Source organism: Aotus nancymaae, unplaced genomic scaffold (genome assembly GCF_030222135.1).
Source record: "Aotus nancymaae isolate 86718 unplaced genomic scaffold, 86718_ANA_hifiasm-v0.15.2.pri h1tg000072l, whole genome shotgun sequence".
NCBI classification, from domain to species: domain Eukaryota; kingdom Metazoa; phylum Chordata; class Mammalia; order Primates; family Aotidae; genus Aotus; species Aotus nancymaae.
This window is the reverse complement of record NW_026988487.1, coordinates 14,647,489-14,665,002: the sequence shown is the minus strand read 5'-3', so window position 1 is coordinate 14,665,002 and position 17,514 is coordinate 14,647,489. Positions and strand designations below refer to the sequence as shown.

The 17,514-nt window shown below is 51.4% G+C and overlaps 1 protein-coding gene across 5 annotated transcripts in view; it reads left to right on the top strand.

Moving 5' to 3' along the window:
• Nucleotides 1-17,514, top strand: part of MYO18A (myosin XVIIIA) — a 103,397-nt gene that overhangs the window by 32,581 nt on the left and 53,302 nt on the right. The window contains exons 1-5 of one of the 5 annotated variants that reach the window (XM_064367650.1): nt 4,022-4,092; nt 7,503-7,568; nt 10,933-11,073; nt 13,473-13,531; nt 16,277-16,969. The exons of the other annotated variants lie outside the window; for them this stretch is intronic. Coding sequence (XP_064223720.1) covers nt 11,034-11,073; nt 13,473-13,531; nt 16,277-16,969 — 792 coding nt within the window. The 5' untranslated portion in view covers nt 4,022-4,092; nt 7,503-7,568; nt 10,933-11,033. Of the gene's footprint in view, nt 1-4,021; nt 4,093-7,502; nt 7,569-10,932; nt 11,074-13,472; nt 13,532-16,276; nt 16,970-17,514 lie in introns of those variants that run through there. 5 annotated transcript variants of the gene reach the window in all.

Here is a 17,514-nt window from a genome sequence, read left to right as displayed (position 1 = left end):
CCATATTGAGTATAACCAAGAACTATGTGTATGTGATATGTTTAGGTGTAGATAGTGAGTGCTATGGTTTATAATAATAATGATATTAATAATTTAATAACTATAATTTTCCAGGCTGCATGTCAGTTGCTTTATATGTACTGCCTTTTCTATTCTCACAACAGCCCCGTAAGGTAGATATCAGACTATTTTAAGGCCAAAAAAGTGGAAACTCTAAGAAGTCAAGTAACTTTTCCTTAGGTCAGACAGCAAGAAAGAGGCTGGGATTCAGACCCAGGCGTGTCCAGTTGCCAAGTCCATGTTCTTTGCACTGCTAGGTGGGTCTTAGGTTTCAGGGAAGGCTTTATAAAGAAGGCGGGAGTCGAGATGGGCTGGAGAGATGGAGAGGGTCGGCCAAGGTGGAGACACATTCATAGGGAATGGCTCTGGTGGTGACGAGGGCAGGCAAATGAGGGAGAGCTAGGCTAGCTGAGAAGAGGGAGAAGAGACTAGAAAAGTGGAAGGGGCTAGATTATAGATTCCAGCTGTCCTTGGAGGCAAGCTGAGGGGCTTGGGGTGGCCTGGCTGGCTGTGGGAGTGCCCACATGGCCCCTGGAGCCATCAGTTAGGCTAATTGAAGACACAGACCATGTCCTGAGATTGCACCACGCTTTGAGCAGCAGAGGCACTAGCTGTTGTTGCATGTGAAGCTGAGTGGAGACAGGCATGCCAACAGGCGAGTGACAGCTGATGGCCTAATGAGGCAGGGGACAAAAGAATTAAAAAGCAGACATATGGCCACAAAGGGCATCTGGCCTTCCTAATATAGGCATATCTGAGGCTTCAGTATGGCGGTGCCTAAGACGGACTGCTGCCCTTGGAGAGAGGTTGGGGCATTGGTGGGGCAGAAGCCAGGCTCTGTAACCAGGCCAGGAAGTTGGGAGTCATGATGGTGGAGATGGCGTGCCCTTTGGTACAGGATGGAGCAGAAATGGATTGGGTTCAAGAAGGAAGGCTCAGAGTTTGAGATCTTTGAGAAGAATTTGGAGTGTTGTGCTTAAAAAAACAGGGTATATATGTTTGTTATTTTTAGGATTATAAATAGTATAGAATTTAGAAAATGACTTAAATATTTTATCCCTTATAAAGGGTAGACTCCAGTTACCTGGAAATTTTGCTTACAATGCCTCATTTTTTCCCCATTTATGATTATAGGTAGATACTAATAATTAAAATGTATTGAGGCCAAATGTGGTGGCTCATGCCTGTAATCCCAGCACTTTGGGAGGCCGAGGCAGGTGAATTGCATGAGCCCAGGAGATTGAGACCAGCCTGGGCAACATGGGGAAACACCATCTGTACAAAAAAAAAAAAAAAATACAAAACTTATAGGGTGGCATGGTGGCGCATGCCTGTGGTCCCAGGTACTAGGGAGGCTGAGGTGGGAGGATGGGCTGAGCATGGGAGATGGAGATTTCAGGGAGCCAAGATAGTGCCACTGCACTTCAGCCTGGGCAAAAGAGCAAGACCCTGCTTTTTAAAAAAAAAAAAAAAAAATCTTGAAAATGAATGTGCTGGGCACTGTTCTCAGAGCTGTGTATATACTAATTCTTTTAACCCATGTAATAACCCCATGTGGTAGGTGTTGTGATTTTCCTATTTTACAAATGAAGAAATTGAAACACAGAGGCTGGGCGTGGTGGCTCACACCTGTAATCCCAGCACTTTGGGAGGCTGAGGTGGGTGGATCACTTGTGGTCAGGAGTTCGAGGCCAGCCTGGCAAAAATGATGAAACCCTGTCTCCACTAAAAATACAAAAATTAGCTGGGTGTGGTGGCACACACCTGTAATCCCAGCTACACAGGAGGCTGAGACACAAGAATCACTTGAACCTGGGAGATGGAGGTTACAGTAACCCGAGATACTGCCACTGTACTCTAGTTGACAGAGTGAGTTGAGACTCCATTTCAAAAACTCGAATACAAATGAAAAGACTGAACACAGAGAGGTCAAATTGTGTAGTTTATTATGGGGCAGGCCATGCGGCTCTGGAGTCTCACTCCTAACCATGGTATGCTGTGAATCATTCCTTTGAAGCAGTGCTTCTCAGACTCGAATGTGCCTCAGCACCACCTGAAGCCTAGTTAAACACAGATGCTGCACCCCATATCCAGAGTTCTTGATTCAGCAGGTCTGGGTGGGGTCCCTAGAATTTGCATTTCCAGCAAGTCCCCAGGGGGTGCCGATGCTGCTGGCGTGAGAACTTTGAGAACCAAAGCCCTTTCACATACATTATGTACCAGTTCCAAACTGGTTGGGTAAAAGAGTCAGTACAGGTGCAATCCTCATTTTACAGAGAAGGAAAATTTAAGTCACCTGCCCGTGTTCACACAGCTAAGTCATTCATTCACTCACTCATTTAACAAATGGACATTTCTGTGTTAGGCCTTATGCTGGCCTTAGAGACTTGCAGTGCTCAGCCTGGGCTACATGTAAGAATCACCTGGGGAGCTTTAATTAATAAAAAAAATTCCAGTGCCCAGGCCTCCTCCCCAGGACAATTATATCAGAAACTGAGAGGGAAAGGGTGGGCTCCAGGCATCAGTATTTTTTTCAAGTTTCCCAGTGGATTTCAGTGAGCAGCTGAGGCTGGCACCTTGTGCTATGTAGGCACTAGAGATGCACCTGTGACAATGCACGTGCTTCCGAAGGGCCAGATGCTCCCCCTGGGGAGACAGCTCACTCCCTAGAGAGCAGGGACACAAGCACCGTGTCCTAATAGCCTGAGTATCTGACTGTATGATGACGGGACTTGAACAGTGCATGGCAGGTAGGAGGGAGAGCTGGGTTTTCGTCCTCTCTGGCAGTGCTTACCGTCTTTTCATGGAGAAAGTCAGATAAATGACAGGGCCAGTGGCCCTTAGAGCTGGCCAGGGGCAACAAGCATGGGGTGTATGCCAGACTGGCGGTTCTGTATCAGGGCTTCCTAGCACCACCACCACCCCCCGCTTTTTTTTTTTTTCCTGAAGAGGAAGAGGGAGGCAATGACTGTTTCCTTTTTTCTGCAGAGCTGACAGCTTCTGAGACTTGCACTCCCTCTCTTTTGGCCCCTTCCCTTTCTGTTCCCCAGCTCCCATTTCAGCCTCTCGGGGGTCCCTAGTTCTGGTCTAGGCATCCCGTGGTGCTAACTGGAGAGCCAGGCCAGGATTTCTCTTCACAAGGAACACTGGCTTTTCACAGGCAGCCATCGCTCATTGGCCAGACACCCATGACTTCCTCTGTCTGCAGGGCTGAGGCCCACCCCACCCTCCCCACTGTGCAGTCCCTCTGTGTGAGGAGAGAGAGACGTAAATGTGGAGAGTGCAGTTGATTCTCTGCACGTCCCCCGTGTGCTGATGGCAGTGGGGCAGTAAGTGGGCCTGCCCATGTGGGTCTCTGCTCCTGCCAGACCTTATAGGACTGCTCTGTGGCTGCTATGTGGGCACAGCGTGCAGTGGGCCCTGTGCGTTGTCTTGGATGTGACATTAGTGGCTGTCTTGGCCTCTGCCGCAGTAATTAAGTGGCTGGGGTAGGCCTATGATTTGCGTGTTCTCAAGAACACTGCACTGATTGAATGTTCATGCATGGTGGTGTGTGCGTGTGTGTGTGTGTGTGTACATGTACGTGAGTCTACATGAGTGCGCATGTGCTTGTCTCAAGCTTGGCCTGTGGGGCCGGGGGCTGCAGGTCTCAAATTCCTCTGCTATTTTTAGGAGCCATATCAGCCCAGCTGTCCCGGAGCCGGGGTGTGTGTCCATAGGAACGTCCCACCCTCCCTATCCTTGCCCTAACGCCCCAACACTGCCTGCCCTCCACCCTAATGGCTTTACTCTAAGAGCCTTCTCCTTCTCCACACACACTGCTGTATCACCCTCTCCCTCCTGGCATACCTGATACCCGCAGTCCTCCGGGCCACTGGCTCCAACCAGGGCTGGGCAGCTTGGAACGGGAGGGGCTGAGAGGGCGGGAACTGGGCGGGGCCAAGCCTGTGCTATTTTGAGCCGCTAACGGAGCAGGAGCAGCATCAGAGCGGAGTCTCCTTGCTCTGAGCTGCTCCTGGCCAGGCCATGCGGGTGAGTGTCCCTCTGACCCCCCACCCCGGAAATGTCCGAGCTTCCTCATGCTATTTCCTCATTTAGGAAAGGAGGGACCTTTCTGTGATTTCCCCAGATGTCGCTGAAGTAGATGGGGAGAGGAGGTGGGGCTGCCTTGGGGCTCAGCTCTCCTGAGCTTCTTGGTGAGAAGGGAGTTACTCAGCCCCGGAAGCCTCAAAGAAGGGAGTTACCCAGACCCGGAAGCCTCAAACCCCTCTGTGGCTAGGAGCAGGGCATCCTGGGCCTGACTCCTGACTTCAGGAGGGGCACTGTCTTCTGTTTCCTGGGTTGCTTCCACCCCCAGCCTGTGACACACCTTCCCGCCAACCATTAGTGCTTTTTTGGCCTTCATGCCTTAGAACGCTGTTTTCTTCCAAAGCCGCAGCCCCCCAGCACCCAAGGTCTTCAGCCATCTTGCCCCTGCTTTGTTGCCGGTATAGCTCTCTCCTCTCTTCCTCCTTGAGAGGGGATGGTCCTTGGAGTTGTCAGGGAGCAACCCTTCTCACTGTCCCCAAGAGTAGTCTCAGCCTGGCCACCTCCATTGCTTGCACAGGACACTTGCAACGGGCACAGATGGCATGTCGGGGATGCCCTGACTGGCCCTAAGTCTCTTTTTGGGTAGAGATTACTCCAGAGAAGTAAGTTCCTTAAAAAAGAAAGTGAGGAGAGACATAGCTGCTCCCAGGCCTTTCTGTTCCCCTGACTCTACCCCTCCCAACCCAAGGGTAAGGTTTTCAGTTGTGTCAGCAGTTGGCAGAGTGCCTGGGCTGGCCTGGTGTGGAGGTGCATCAGGAGCCTGAGATGTGTCCGTGAGCACTTGTATCTCTCTGTGCTCAGGACTGCCCTGCCTCAGCCCCAAACTGGCACCAGGGCTGAGGTGTGTGGGCAGTATGCCTGGGGGTGGGGGAGAGGTCAGAGAGAGCTCCTCACCCTGAGAGATGGGTGCTTCCTGGTCTAGCTTACTCTTCCCTAGCCACCCCGAGCCACTAGCACTGGGCCACAGATTCAGGGCCATGCACAGTGATGTCCAGGCAGACAGCAAAGTGCCCTGCAGAGGGGCAGGGAGGATCCCCAGGGAAGGGAGGCCTCCAGCAGGTCCAGTCGTTGGAGGAGGAAAGCCAGACCCTTCTGCAACTGCAGTTGTGGCAGGAAGCCATTCCAGTGCACCTGCTTCCTCTGGGCTGGCCTGCAATGAGGCGGGTGCCTGGCTGCTTTCTCTTCCGCCCTGGGGCTGGGGACGGCTCTGGCTGGAGGCAGGACTGCAAGGGCCAGGTTGTCCCTGCCAAGCTCATCTCCCCCTCCTCCTCTGTCTGGCAGTGTGGCCTTCGGTTCATTCCCTAGAGAGCTTCCCTTCTTCTCAAGCAGTTCCATGTAAAGCATATTCAGGTCGGTGGGTGGAGAGGCGGGTCCTCATTGGAAACCCCTGCTTTCCTCCCAAGCTGCTGTTCTGGCAGCTAATATAGAAGGAGAACAGTGCAGGTGAACCAGGGGAGGTGGCGGGCAGGGTGTGCCTTCATCCCTTCAGGTGAGTTGTGGAGGTCTCTCGCTGGAGACCTGAGTGTGAGTCCCAGATCTGCCACTTGCTGCTGGGAGGCTTTGGGCAAGTCACCTGACCTTCTGAGCCTCTTTTTGCTCATTTGTAAAGTAACAGTAACACAGTCACACTAGTATCTATTTCAGAGGGATGTTGTGAGGATCAAATGAGATGATTCATGTGAAGGATTCAGCACAGTGCCTGACACATAGCAAATGCTCAATAATGATTAACTGTTTTTTACTGTTATACTATTATTTCTTCCCTTCTCCTTTATTCCTCTCATCCCCCCACCCTCAGTCCTTAGATAAATTGGTTCTAGGTTGGTACTGGCAGGAAGAAGTCTCCTGAGAGCTGCCCTCTGTGCCTCCGAATGGGAAAGGAGAGGGAGGAGAGGAGAATGCCCTGCCTCTTGGTCCTCAGAAGGAGAAGCCCTGGGTGTGTGAGTGCTGGCAGAGGCGGCGAGGCGGGGAACTGGCCTCAGCCACCGGCCACGTCTTGGCTTCCTCTGGGCACTCTCTCGAGGGTTACCTTCTGCTCTCGGGGCCTTGCAGTGTGCAGATGTCTGGCATGGATGCTTGAGCCTCGATGTGGTTGCCGGGCATTCTGGGCCTGAGGGACTGGCTGAGGTGTGGCATCATTCTCCTAGGAGCATTTGTGCCCCCATTCCCTCCTGTGAGGAGCACACAGGATGCAGGTTAAGATAGGGGGCTCGGCCGGGTGTGATGGCTCACGCCTGTAATCCAAGCACTTTGGAGGCCAAGGTGGGCGGATCACCTGAGGTTGGGAGTTCAAGACCAGCCTGACCAACATGGTGAAACCCCATCTTTAAAAAAAAAAAAAAAAGATCGGGGGGCTCTGCTGGCATGGTGGAGGGTAAACCCCAGCTGGCGCTGCTCCCTGAGTATCAGAAGCCTTCCCGGGCCGAGGTTTGACAGTCCCTCAGCATACTTCTTGGGTTTCTCCTCTTTGAGAACAAATGCTTCTAGCTATTATCTTCTTTGCTTTTTCTTTTTTTATTGACTATTTAGCCATCTTCACAATAAAAATAAGCAGTAAGTAACAAATATATAACACAATAAATACCAAGTGTTCCTATTGTGTCTAATTCGCACAGTTTACAAGATTATTATGATCACTCTTTGTATACTATTTGAGTTCTAGTTTTTTTGATCGATGTTATTTTATGTGGAGATTTCCATATGGTTACATTGTCTACACATTTGTCGATTTAAATGGCAATAGAAGAACGGGTTGCACCTAACCATTTCCTAATTCTAGGCATTTGGGCTGTTTCCAATCTGGAGCTGTTATACAGAGTGCATCTATAAAAATCTTTGTATTTTTTTTCTTTCTCTTTCTTTCTTTAAGTCAGCTCATTGGACACACATTCCTGAAGATGGAGTGGCTAGACCAGAGGATGATGCATTTTGTGGCTGTTGTTCCACAGAGAGCTACTAAGCAATTTCAGTGTCCTTGCCCTCCCCTAACTCAGGCACCGAGTTTACTATGTATTTATTGGGAGTTCGTTTAGAGATTATACTTCCCTTGTTTGTACCATGTCCCTGGGAATCAGAATGGGCAAGTGTTGTTCTCTGTAGTTTACATTTGGGGAAGAGATTAGATGGGAATGAGAGGTTTGTGCAAAGAACCCCTGTCCCATTATCCCGTGCAGCTACCATTTATTAAGTGCCTACAGTATGATGGGTAAGTCCTGCTCAGGGATGAATCACAGTCCAGGATGACAAAGACACACAAACAGCTCCCCAAGATCCATTCTGGTTGTGGATCCCAGCTCTACCACTCACTAGTTGTGGGGTGCTAGGCAACTCACTTTCTTTATTTCCTTATCTAGAAAGTGGGTTGTGAGGATTCAATGAAGAGACCTGTGTGAAGTGCCTTCCCCTGTGCCTGGCTCATAGTAAGTGTTCAGTGAGTGTTGGTTTCTCTTGCCGTCCCTCAAGGGAAGAAGTCAGAAGTGCCACAGGGGGAGTAGGTGGGCAGCTCTGCACAGAGTGGCAGAATCATGGTGGGGTCTCCCTTTTTGCAAGTCCATAAACTCAATTTGGAAAGTTGCACACTAGTGAAATACACGGTGAATCCGTGCTTTGGCCTGACCAGATCTGCTGAACCTTCACGCTGATGAAGCTTATCAACCAGATTTGGCTACCAAGGATGATGCCTGCCTAACGTACCAGAAAAGGTTGGCACTAAGGAAGCGTCACAAGCTTTGGAGGCAGACCAATGTGGATCGAAGTCCGAGTTCCCCCACTTAACTAGCTTTGTGACTTAACCTCTTTCTGAGTCTTTTCCCTCATCAGTAAAATGGGAATCATAATAATTCCCATATCACCAATCCTAACATTGTTATAAGATTTACATTAGAAAATAAATGTTGAATAACTTGTATAGGGCCCATCTCATTGTAGGTATTCCATATTCAGTAATGTTGCTGCAGGTAGCTGAAATCTCTAGAGAGAGAACAGGTCATTGGCCTGGCACAGTGGCTCACGCCTGTAATCCCAGCACTATGGGAGGCTGAGGTGGGTGGATCACCTGAGGTCAGGAGTTCAAGACCAGCCTAGCCAACGTGGTGAAACTTCATTTCTATTAAAAATACAAAAATTAGCCAGGTGTGGTAGTAGGCGCCTGTAATCTCAGCTACTCGGGAGACTGAGGTAGGAGAATTGCTGGAACCCAGGAGGCAGAGGTTGCAGTGAGCTAAGATTGTGCCATTGCACTTCAGCCCAGGTGACAACGAGACTTCGTCTTAAAAAAAAAAGAGAGAGAGAGAGAGAACAGGTCAGGGAAGAGAGGCCTTAGACCTAAACACCCTTGCTCCAGAGAGCCATTTGTTCCCAACTCAGATGTTGCCACCAACTTTGGGGCCTGAGTTTCTTACCTATTCTGTATTGCATAAGAGCGACTTGATATATTTTTAAAAAAATTTTTGTGGGTGCATAGTAGATGTACATACTTAAAGGGATATATATGTGTATATACATATGTGTGTGTGTATACATACATATATATATATATATATATATATTTTTTTTTTTTTTTTTTTTTTTTTGAGACGGGGTCTCACTCTGTCACCCAGGCTGGAATGGAGTGTTGCAATCTTGGCTCGCTACAACCTCCGCCTCCCACGCTCAAGTGATCCTCCCACCTCAGCCTCCCCAGTAGCTGGGACACCATCCCTGGTTAATTTTTTGTGTTTTTGGTAGAGACAGGGTTTCGCCGTGTTGCCCAGGCTGGTCTCAAACTCCTGAGCTCAAGCAATCCACCCACCTCAGCCTCCCAAAGTGCTGGGATTACAGGCATGAGCCACCATGCCCAGCCCATGGGATGTTTTGATATGGGCATGCATTGAGAAACAAGCACTTTGGCTGGGTGCGGTGGCTCATGCCTGTAATCCCAGCACTTTGGGAGGCTAAGGCAGTTAGATTACAAGGTCACGAGATTGAAACCATCTTGACCAACATGGTGAAACCCTGTTTCTACTAAAATACAAAAAATTAGCCGGGCGTGGTGGCCCTTGCCTGTAGTCCCAGCTACTTGGGAGGCTGGGGCAAGGGAATTGCTTGAACCCAGGAGGTGGAGATTGCAGTGAGCCAAGATCGAGCCACTGCACTCCATCCTGGCGACAGAGACTCTGCCTCACACACAAAAAAAGAGAAACAAGCACATCATAGAGAATGGGTTCTCCACCCCCCCCCAAGCATTTATCCTTTGAATTATAAACAAACCAGTTACAAGATAACTTGCTCTTGATCCAAAGCAAATCTTAGCTGAAATTCAGTGATAAGGAAGGGAGGAAAACTATCCAGGCAATTCTGCATAAAAGCCACAGAGAGAATTTCCTCTGGGGAGAGCCCCACATATGTGTTAGAGTAATGCTCACAGGAACAGATGATGCAGAGGAACAGGCATGGGTGGAAATGGCCCGGTGTCCTCACAGCCTGGGCCGGATGGGACCTCCCTGGACAAGTAGGAAAACTTGAACAAGAGATCAAAGATCAAATGAGTTAGTTACACTAACAAACTTAAAGTCTCTAGCACATTAACTGAATAATAAAACAGAAGTCAACAAAGCAAAATAAAAACAATTAATTGAAAATAAAACATTTTCTAATTTTTAACTATTAATTTGTGATAAGTAGTTATAAGAATGAACCAGTTCTTAAACTCCACTGAATTGCACTGATTCTTTGGATGAGGCCTCTCCCTGGACTGAGGCAGATTCTGACTTGATTTTTCAAGAGGCCCAGCTCTGGTTTCTAATCCACAGATGGACAGTTTTACAGTTCTCCAGGCCTCTTGCCCCAGGTAATTGTGTGTTACAGCTGGAAGGCAAAGTTGCTGGATCCTGAGGCAGCTTCCTCAATTCCTCTCCTAGGTCACAGGCCCACAACTTCTATTGTATTAAGGGTTTGAGTGCCGGCCAGGCGTGGTGGTTCACACTTGTAATCCCAGCACTTTGGGAGGCTGAGGGGGGTGGATCACCTGAGGTCAGGAGTTCAAGACCAGCCTGACTAACATGGTGAAACCCATCTCTACTAAAAGGGCATGGTGGTACATGCCTGTAATCCCAGCTACTTGGGAGGCTAAGGCAGGAGAATTGCTTGAGCCCAGGAGGTGGAGGTTGCAGTGAGCTGAGATCACGCCATTGTACTCCAGTCTAGGTGACAGAGCGAGACTGTCTCAAAAAAAAAAAAAATTAATAAATAAGAGTTTGAGTGCCTCTCCCCACGTAGACTCCTAAGGTGCCAGACATAGAGAGGCTTTGAGCCATTATCTAGACTAGTCAGGTCCTAATTCTTCATGGAGACCCAGAGAGGCAAAGTGGCTTATTCGAAGCACACAGCTTCACTTTAGGACACCGAGGCGGGCGGATCACTGAGGTCAAGAGTTCGAGACTAGTTTAGCCAACATGGTGAAACCCTGTCTCTACTAAAAATACAAAAATTAGCAGGGCTTGGTGGTGCATGCATGTAATCCCAGCTACTTGGGAGACTGAGGTGGGAGAATCACTTGAACCCGCGAGGCAGAAGCTGCAGTGAGCCAAGATGGCACCATTGCACTTCAGCCTGGGCGACAAAGCAAGACTGTGTCTCAAAAAATGAAAACAAAGCACACAGCTTCCAAGGGTAGGGAGTTCTATGTTCTGTGTCTACCTGCCTTCATTTTTTCCTTTAATATTTTCTTCCTTGCTCCAATACCCTTTTGAGTTTTGTAATCCTTCCTTCTCCACTCCATCCCTCCTTTCCCCTTGTTGCCCACAGCATTTGTCCTGGCAGGTTCTGACCTTTAGGAAGACTGAGACCCTGAGAGACCCTGCCCCTCATTTCTTCTCTGACCCAGGGTACAGGTTACCTTCAGCGCCATGGCCTTTTCATCAAGGTTCGCCTTCTGGGAACGAAAGGAAAGTTGGATTTTAAAATCTTTATGTTTTTCCTGTATGCTTGGCATGTTGTGTCTGCAGGCAGGAGACTGGCTTGTGGGAGAGGGAGCTTTGGAAACTAGAGATGGACTGGGGCACGTGTGTATAATTGGTGGTGGTGGGGAGAACGATGGGGGCTGGTGAACTCCTATTCTGGCTGGATGGGATCCTGCGCTGAGTCATGCTCCTCCCCTAAGCCCCACCTCTGGTAAGGTGAGCCGCCTTTTGTCCCGCTGCTGGTATCCCTCTGGGTTAACCCCTCCATACCCTTCCCATCGCCCTGCTGCTTTGACTCATCCCTGGAACATGGGCTGCTGTGCAAAGACTGCTGGAACTGGGTGTTCCTGAGCCTGGGGGCTGCAGTGGGTAAGAGGACAAGGGGCCGAGGGTGGGGAGTCAGGCCAGTTGGCCACCCGCGTCCAGAGGGTGATTCAGGCTGCAGACTTGGGAGTGCCTTTGTGCGTGTGTGCAGTCCCCAGCTGGGCAGTGACCTACAACAGCCGGAGCCCTTCTGGCGGGGGAGGTATGGGTGAGTCAGCCTGACACTAAATCCAGAGCTTAGCTCAGAGCTGGGCCCAGTGTTCCAGGTGCCTCGGGGGCACCCAGTATTTTCCCCAATGCCACACCTTGGGGAAAACACTTGGGGTCCCAAACTTGAGCCACTGGAGGGAGGACAGATTTGGAGCTGGTGAAGAGCACAGAGTGGACTTGGAATCTGGGCCACCCCGGAACCCGAGCTAACGGCACTGTGCACAGTAATGAGTGTGTCTGTGTGGTTTTCAAACCCTTGTCCCCCCTCGCACCCCCCCACCAACCCCCCACCCCCCCACCCCCCCCCCCCTCCGCTAACCTGTGTGACCCGGAGCTACTGCATGGTGTGATCCCTGGGGGAGGGAGCGGGGAGAGTGATGACTTGGTGGGCAGCAGCAGGCACGGACCTAGACCCTGCCATTCTCCTCACTCTGTCCACCAGCCCTTCCCTTTCTCTGCTCCAATTCCAATTCTTAAAAGAAGTAGGCTTCACTCTGGTGAATATTTGCCATTTCCACCCATCCTCGGCATTGTAAACTAACTGTGAAGCTTGAGCCTGTTGCAAATAGCTCTGTGGACAAGAGGCAGCTTTAAAACTGCAGTGGCTATCATGCCGGCCGCCAGTGCCCCTGGTACTGCTAATTTGAGTTCAAAGTTAGCCATAGACCCTGATTGAAATTGGAGAGTCCCCCCAAGTGGATCATATAAATGATTCTGGATGTTTCTAAGGATCTTTTCCCTTAGGAATCAAGGACTTCTTGCCATGCTCCTATCCACAATGTGCCGGGAAGGGAGGCACGCTGAGGAGGGGGTAGGGTTGGTAGCAGGGCTGTCTTTTTCCTGAAGTCCTAGGTGACTCAGGAAAGAGGAGAAATTAAATCCACCAAGACTGCCTGAGCTTTTGGAGGGAGAGTTACTGGTGAGGTGGAAAGGAGAGGGCTCTTTTAAACTTGAGACCCGGCCCCTCTAACTCTATTGTGAGCCAGTTTCTGAACTGAAAGAACCTTCAGAGCTTCCACATCATCTGCCCTTTTTCCAGATGTGTGACAGTATCTGCTGTTTCCGTGCCTCCACTCCTCCCCTCTGACTCAGGCCAGCCAGCTCCTGGGCTGTAGCACAAACCCCTGACCACAGTGTACAGAGCTTAGCATCTTTCCTTCTTCCTTACCCCACCCCTAACTTCAGAGTTCCCTCCCTCAGCTGCATGGTTGGCAGTTTTGTGGGTCTGAGGTTGAGAAAACATCTGGCCTCCTGAATCTCTGCCTCTGCCCTACTCCCAGCCTCCAGCAAGAGCTCAGCTGAGCTGAGGGAACTGTGGAGGACCAAAAAGCAAGCCAGAACCAGCCCAATAGGGACCAACCTTCACCCTACCCTAAACGCTGCTGGCCCACCAGGCACCCACGCTGGGTTACTTTTACCTCCTCAGTCACTAGATCAGGGGCTTTTTGTTCAAACCACTTCTTGTCTGAGCTGGGGATGACTCTTGTAGTTTGGATGAGTTAAATTAGCTGGCTCTTCCTATCCGCCACGAAACCAAAACCACGATGTCGCTGTGGGTGGACCTCTTTAGACAGCCCTCCAAGTGGGCAAAGTGGCTGGTCTGGTCGCTGAGGGCAAGAGTACTTGGCTTTCACCCCCACAGAGACTCTTCATTCTCGAAGTCATCACCGAACAGTTCTGATTCTAGGATAGGATAGCTCTTGCCCAGGTCCTCTTGCCCCGGTATTCCTAAAGACTCAGGAGCTCTGCCTCTTAGGGAGAGGGAGGCCCCTTGAATGTTCTCTCCCTGTGCTTCTAGTGCTGGGTCCCCAGCCTTGACCTGCCAGTGACTTCTTCACCTGCTCCCTCAGGTTAAAGAGGAGGACAAAACTCTGCCAAAGCCTGGCCCTCCTGGCAAAGAGGAAGGGGCTGTAAGTGCTTCCCTGAGTTCTCCGAGACACGTGTGTGTGTGTGTGTGTGTGTGTGTGTGTGTGTGTGTGTGTTTGCCCCTGCACCTGCTAGCCCTGGACTATCCTGTGAGACAGTTCCATGGAGTAGGTGGAGATTGCAGGGGGCCCCTTCCTATGTGGCTCAGCTGGAGAGAATTCTAGTAAAGAGGCAGAAAGTATGGTGTGTGTGATGCCAGCCTGAGGTGTGTGAAGAAGATGGCCAGGGTGCTTTGGGGACCTCCTTTAACCTCCTCCCCAATCCCTTTTAGTTGCCTTCCTTTGGTTATGGGTTCCTGAACCCTTTGGGCCTGGAGAGGCTTTGGTGGGGAAACTCTTAGATCAGGGAGCATTGAATGAGAGCTCAGCTGTTGGGATTCTTCAGCCTGCTCTGGGTGGCACAAGACAAGGGCATGGAGGTACTTCACTCCAGTCACTGCTGTCTCTTCCAAGACCCTGTCAGCTGCTTGGTGCAGGTGACCTGGAGGCAGGTTCCAGCTGCCCACTGCCTCCAGCCCCAGTGCATTGGGATAGAGACCCTGAATAAAGCCAAACTCTTCTAAGGCAAGAGAGAAGAATCCGTTTCTGAATAGCCAAGTCCAGAGATGTGTAGTTAGGAGAGGGCAGCTCGTAGCACAGGGAGCAGGAGTACCCGGGCTCGGGGGCAGGAGTACCTGGGCTCTGGGACAGAGCTGGGTCACAACACAGATCCTTACTTCATTACCCCAGATGGTGTCTTTCCTGGCTCCCCGCACTTCCTTGGTCAATTTGATTAGCCAGGCACTGTGGCTTCCACCTAATCTGCAAACAATCCTGCAAATTGAGCCTGTGATTTAAAAGGGATGTATGTGTGATAGGGAGAGGCCTCAGAGTTGCCCAGAATTTTTTTTTTTTTTCAAAACCGACACGTAAAGTGCTTGAAAGAGGGTTGTGGCCCATGGTAAGTACTGTATGTGTTAGCAATCAGTATCATCATCATCTTTTCTTTTTTTTTTTTGAGACAGAGTCTTACCCTGTCACCCAGGCTGAAGTGCAGTGGTGCCATCTCAGCTCACTGCAACCTCTGCCTCCCAGGCTCAAGCCATCCTCCCACTTCAGCCTCCTGAGTAGCTGGGACTATAGGTGCACACCATCAAGCCTGGCTAATTTTTGTATTTTTTGTAGAAACAGTGTCACATGTTGCCCAGGCTGGTGTTGAACTCCTGAGCTCGTGATCTCCCTGCCTTGGCCTCCCAAAGTGCTAGGATTACAGGTGTGAGCTGCCACACCTGGCCCGTTGTCATCATCTTAATGATGGAAGGGGGATGGAAGGAAAGCCAGAAGAGGAAGGGGAGGAGAGTAGGATCCAGCGGCTAGGGCCACTGGCCAACTCTGCAGTGCCCTGGCATGCCATTGAGCACTCTTGGCCTAAGAGGTCGAGGAAGACCTTCAAGCCCTTACTCTCTCTATCCCTTCAGCAGAGCCACCCTGTAGCCAGGGCCTAGACTGAGGCCCTTGGCTCAGCTCTGCTCAGAAGGCGGAACAGCCTCTTCATGTGGCATACAGGGGCAGCTCCCAGGTGTGCCTACTAAGAGCATCTTCCTGCATCCAAGCAAGCATGGGCGGGTGGGCCTTCGTGGAGCCCAGTGCCCACGTGAGTTCTAGAACCAAGATCATGGTTTTGGGCAACAAGAACTCAAGCACAGCTCAGCTGGTGACAGAGCTCTGCCTGGCCAACAAGGAGACCCCAGGTTACCCTTGCTCCCCCCAGGCAATGTGGCTGGCTTTATGGAACACTCTACCCTGCTGTTAGCCAGCCTGGCCTTCCAGTGGCAGTCCCTCGGGACCCAGACAGTTACCACCAGTGTGTGGGGGAAGGGTGGGTATACCAGCTGGAGTATACCAGCCCACTTCAGGGCAGAATGGAGCTGAGGCTGCTTGAGTGCTTAACCCTTTGTGGGCTATACACACACTCTGGGAGCTAGGGGGTCTCCAAACTCTTGAGAGGTTTGCAGGAGGAAAACTGCAAAGAGACTGGCAGAAAGCAGGCTGAAGCGGAAGCTTCCTGGGCCAGTGCTGGGCTCTGCAGCCCTTGAGAGTATAAGTGAAGGGCAGACAGTGGCCACAGAACAGGGACACTGCCAGGAGGAGGCTTGGCATGTCTTGGGGCCAGGAAGAGCTCCCCTGATCATTTTTTCCTTCAGGATGGGCAGGCTCTTGGTCTGATTGCCCAGAAAGCGGGTGATGGAAGGGCCAAGGACCACAAAGGCAGGAAGCCCTGGAGTTAGGCCTGGGATTAGTGGTAGGAATGGAGGTGGGAATTGGCTGTTTGACCTCTCCATGCTCCATCTCTGCTGTGTCTGGGCTGTGAGGCAGTGGGCTCGCCTAGATTAGAACTTGGTTGCTGCCCTAACACAAAGCCAGTAACCCCGGAGCACCTCACCGGCCTCTGGGCGCTCTGTGCCGACATCTCACAGGTCCATGCTAAGCCTGGGGATAGACAGCGGGTGACAGTAGTACCTGATTGTGTTTTGTGGGAAAGAAGCCAAACTCTTAGCTGCAGTCATCCTGTCGGGAAGATGGAAAGTGGGCTTCCTGGGGTAGCCTCTTGGAGCTGTGTATTGCTTGCTGGATGGATGAATGGAAGATCTGTCCCTGGCCGTGAGGTCATACCTTCTTACTCCTTCTGCATGGGGTGGGCAGGGATGCAGGGGATGATGCTAATGTCTACCTGTATTTGTATGACCTTAGCTAGAGGGCAGCTCAAAGGAAGGCAGTGGCCCATCTAAGAGTCCTCAGCCTCCCACCAGCCCGATACCCCCAGAGACTTCCCAGAGAGCCAAGAGCCCTGCACCCACACTCGCCATGAATGGCCTGGGAGCTGCCACAGCAGAAGGCCCAAGCGAAGAGGCCCAGGGCCTGTCCCAGAAGCGGGTAGCAAATGCAGTGAGGAAGGTGGTGAGTAAGGTGCTGCCCGGCGAGGAACTTGGGAATGCCAAGGAGCCCCCAGGCAGAGGAGTCAAGTCCCCTGAGCACCCGACTCGAAGCAAGAGGGGAGAAAAGGCAGCCCCTGGTCCCAAGCCGCCACCCCCTCCCCCGCCTCCCCCTGCTCCGCCTAAGCCTGAAGCGAAGAAGGAGGCGGCCAAGGACGAGCTCTCCCTGGGCCTGCGGAGCCTGATGTCTCGGGGCAGGGGCAAGGAGCACAAGCCTCGCAGCAAGCAGTCTCCTGGGAAGGGGGAGAAGCCTTCCAGCCAGAAGCCAGGCTCCCCAGACAGGGTAGACTCCCCAGAGAAAGCAGGATCCCCAGCCAAGCCTGAAACCCCAAAGAAGCAGCGCTCCCCAGCCCCACTGGAAGAGCTGGCGGCCCCAGGCTCCGCTGGCCCGAAGTCAGACCTCGCTGGAGAGCAGCAGTCCAAGTCACCAGCCCCTGGTGTGAAGCAGGAGGTACACGAGTGTGTCACTAACCGCTCCTGCCCCTCACCAGCCTCGCTCAAGGGCCAGGCACCCTCACAGCCGGCTTCCCCAAGCCACCTCTATGAACCCCGCATGACCAAGAGGCTGAGCCCAGGGTCGTGTGCTGAAGGCAGGGGCTGCATGGCTTTCTTTAACAGAACGCAGACCCCGAGATTGCCTGGGCTCTGGGCCAGCAGCTGGGATGGAAACTGCTAACCAGCATGCTGCTGGCCTTGCCATGGGAGTCAGGGCCTGGTACCCAGCTACATGGCACCAGCTTGAGGCCCCAGACCGCAAGCCAAAGATCAGAGTCTCAGCAGATCAGTTCCGGGCGGAAAGATGGTGTTTCCTCAAGTCAGAGGGTCTGGGTTTGCATCCCCAGCCACTCACCCCCTGGGACCTCAGCAAAGTCCCATCTCAGACTTCTTCTGTTGAATGGGGATAATGCAGGTCTGAAATTTTTTCTCTGATACCCTGAGTGTAGAAGTATTTTGGAAATTAGTAATTTTTGTATTTTAGTGCCATACAGTATACAT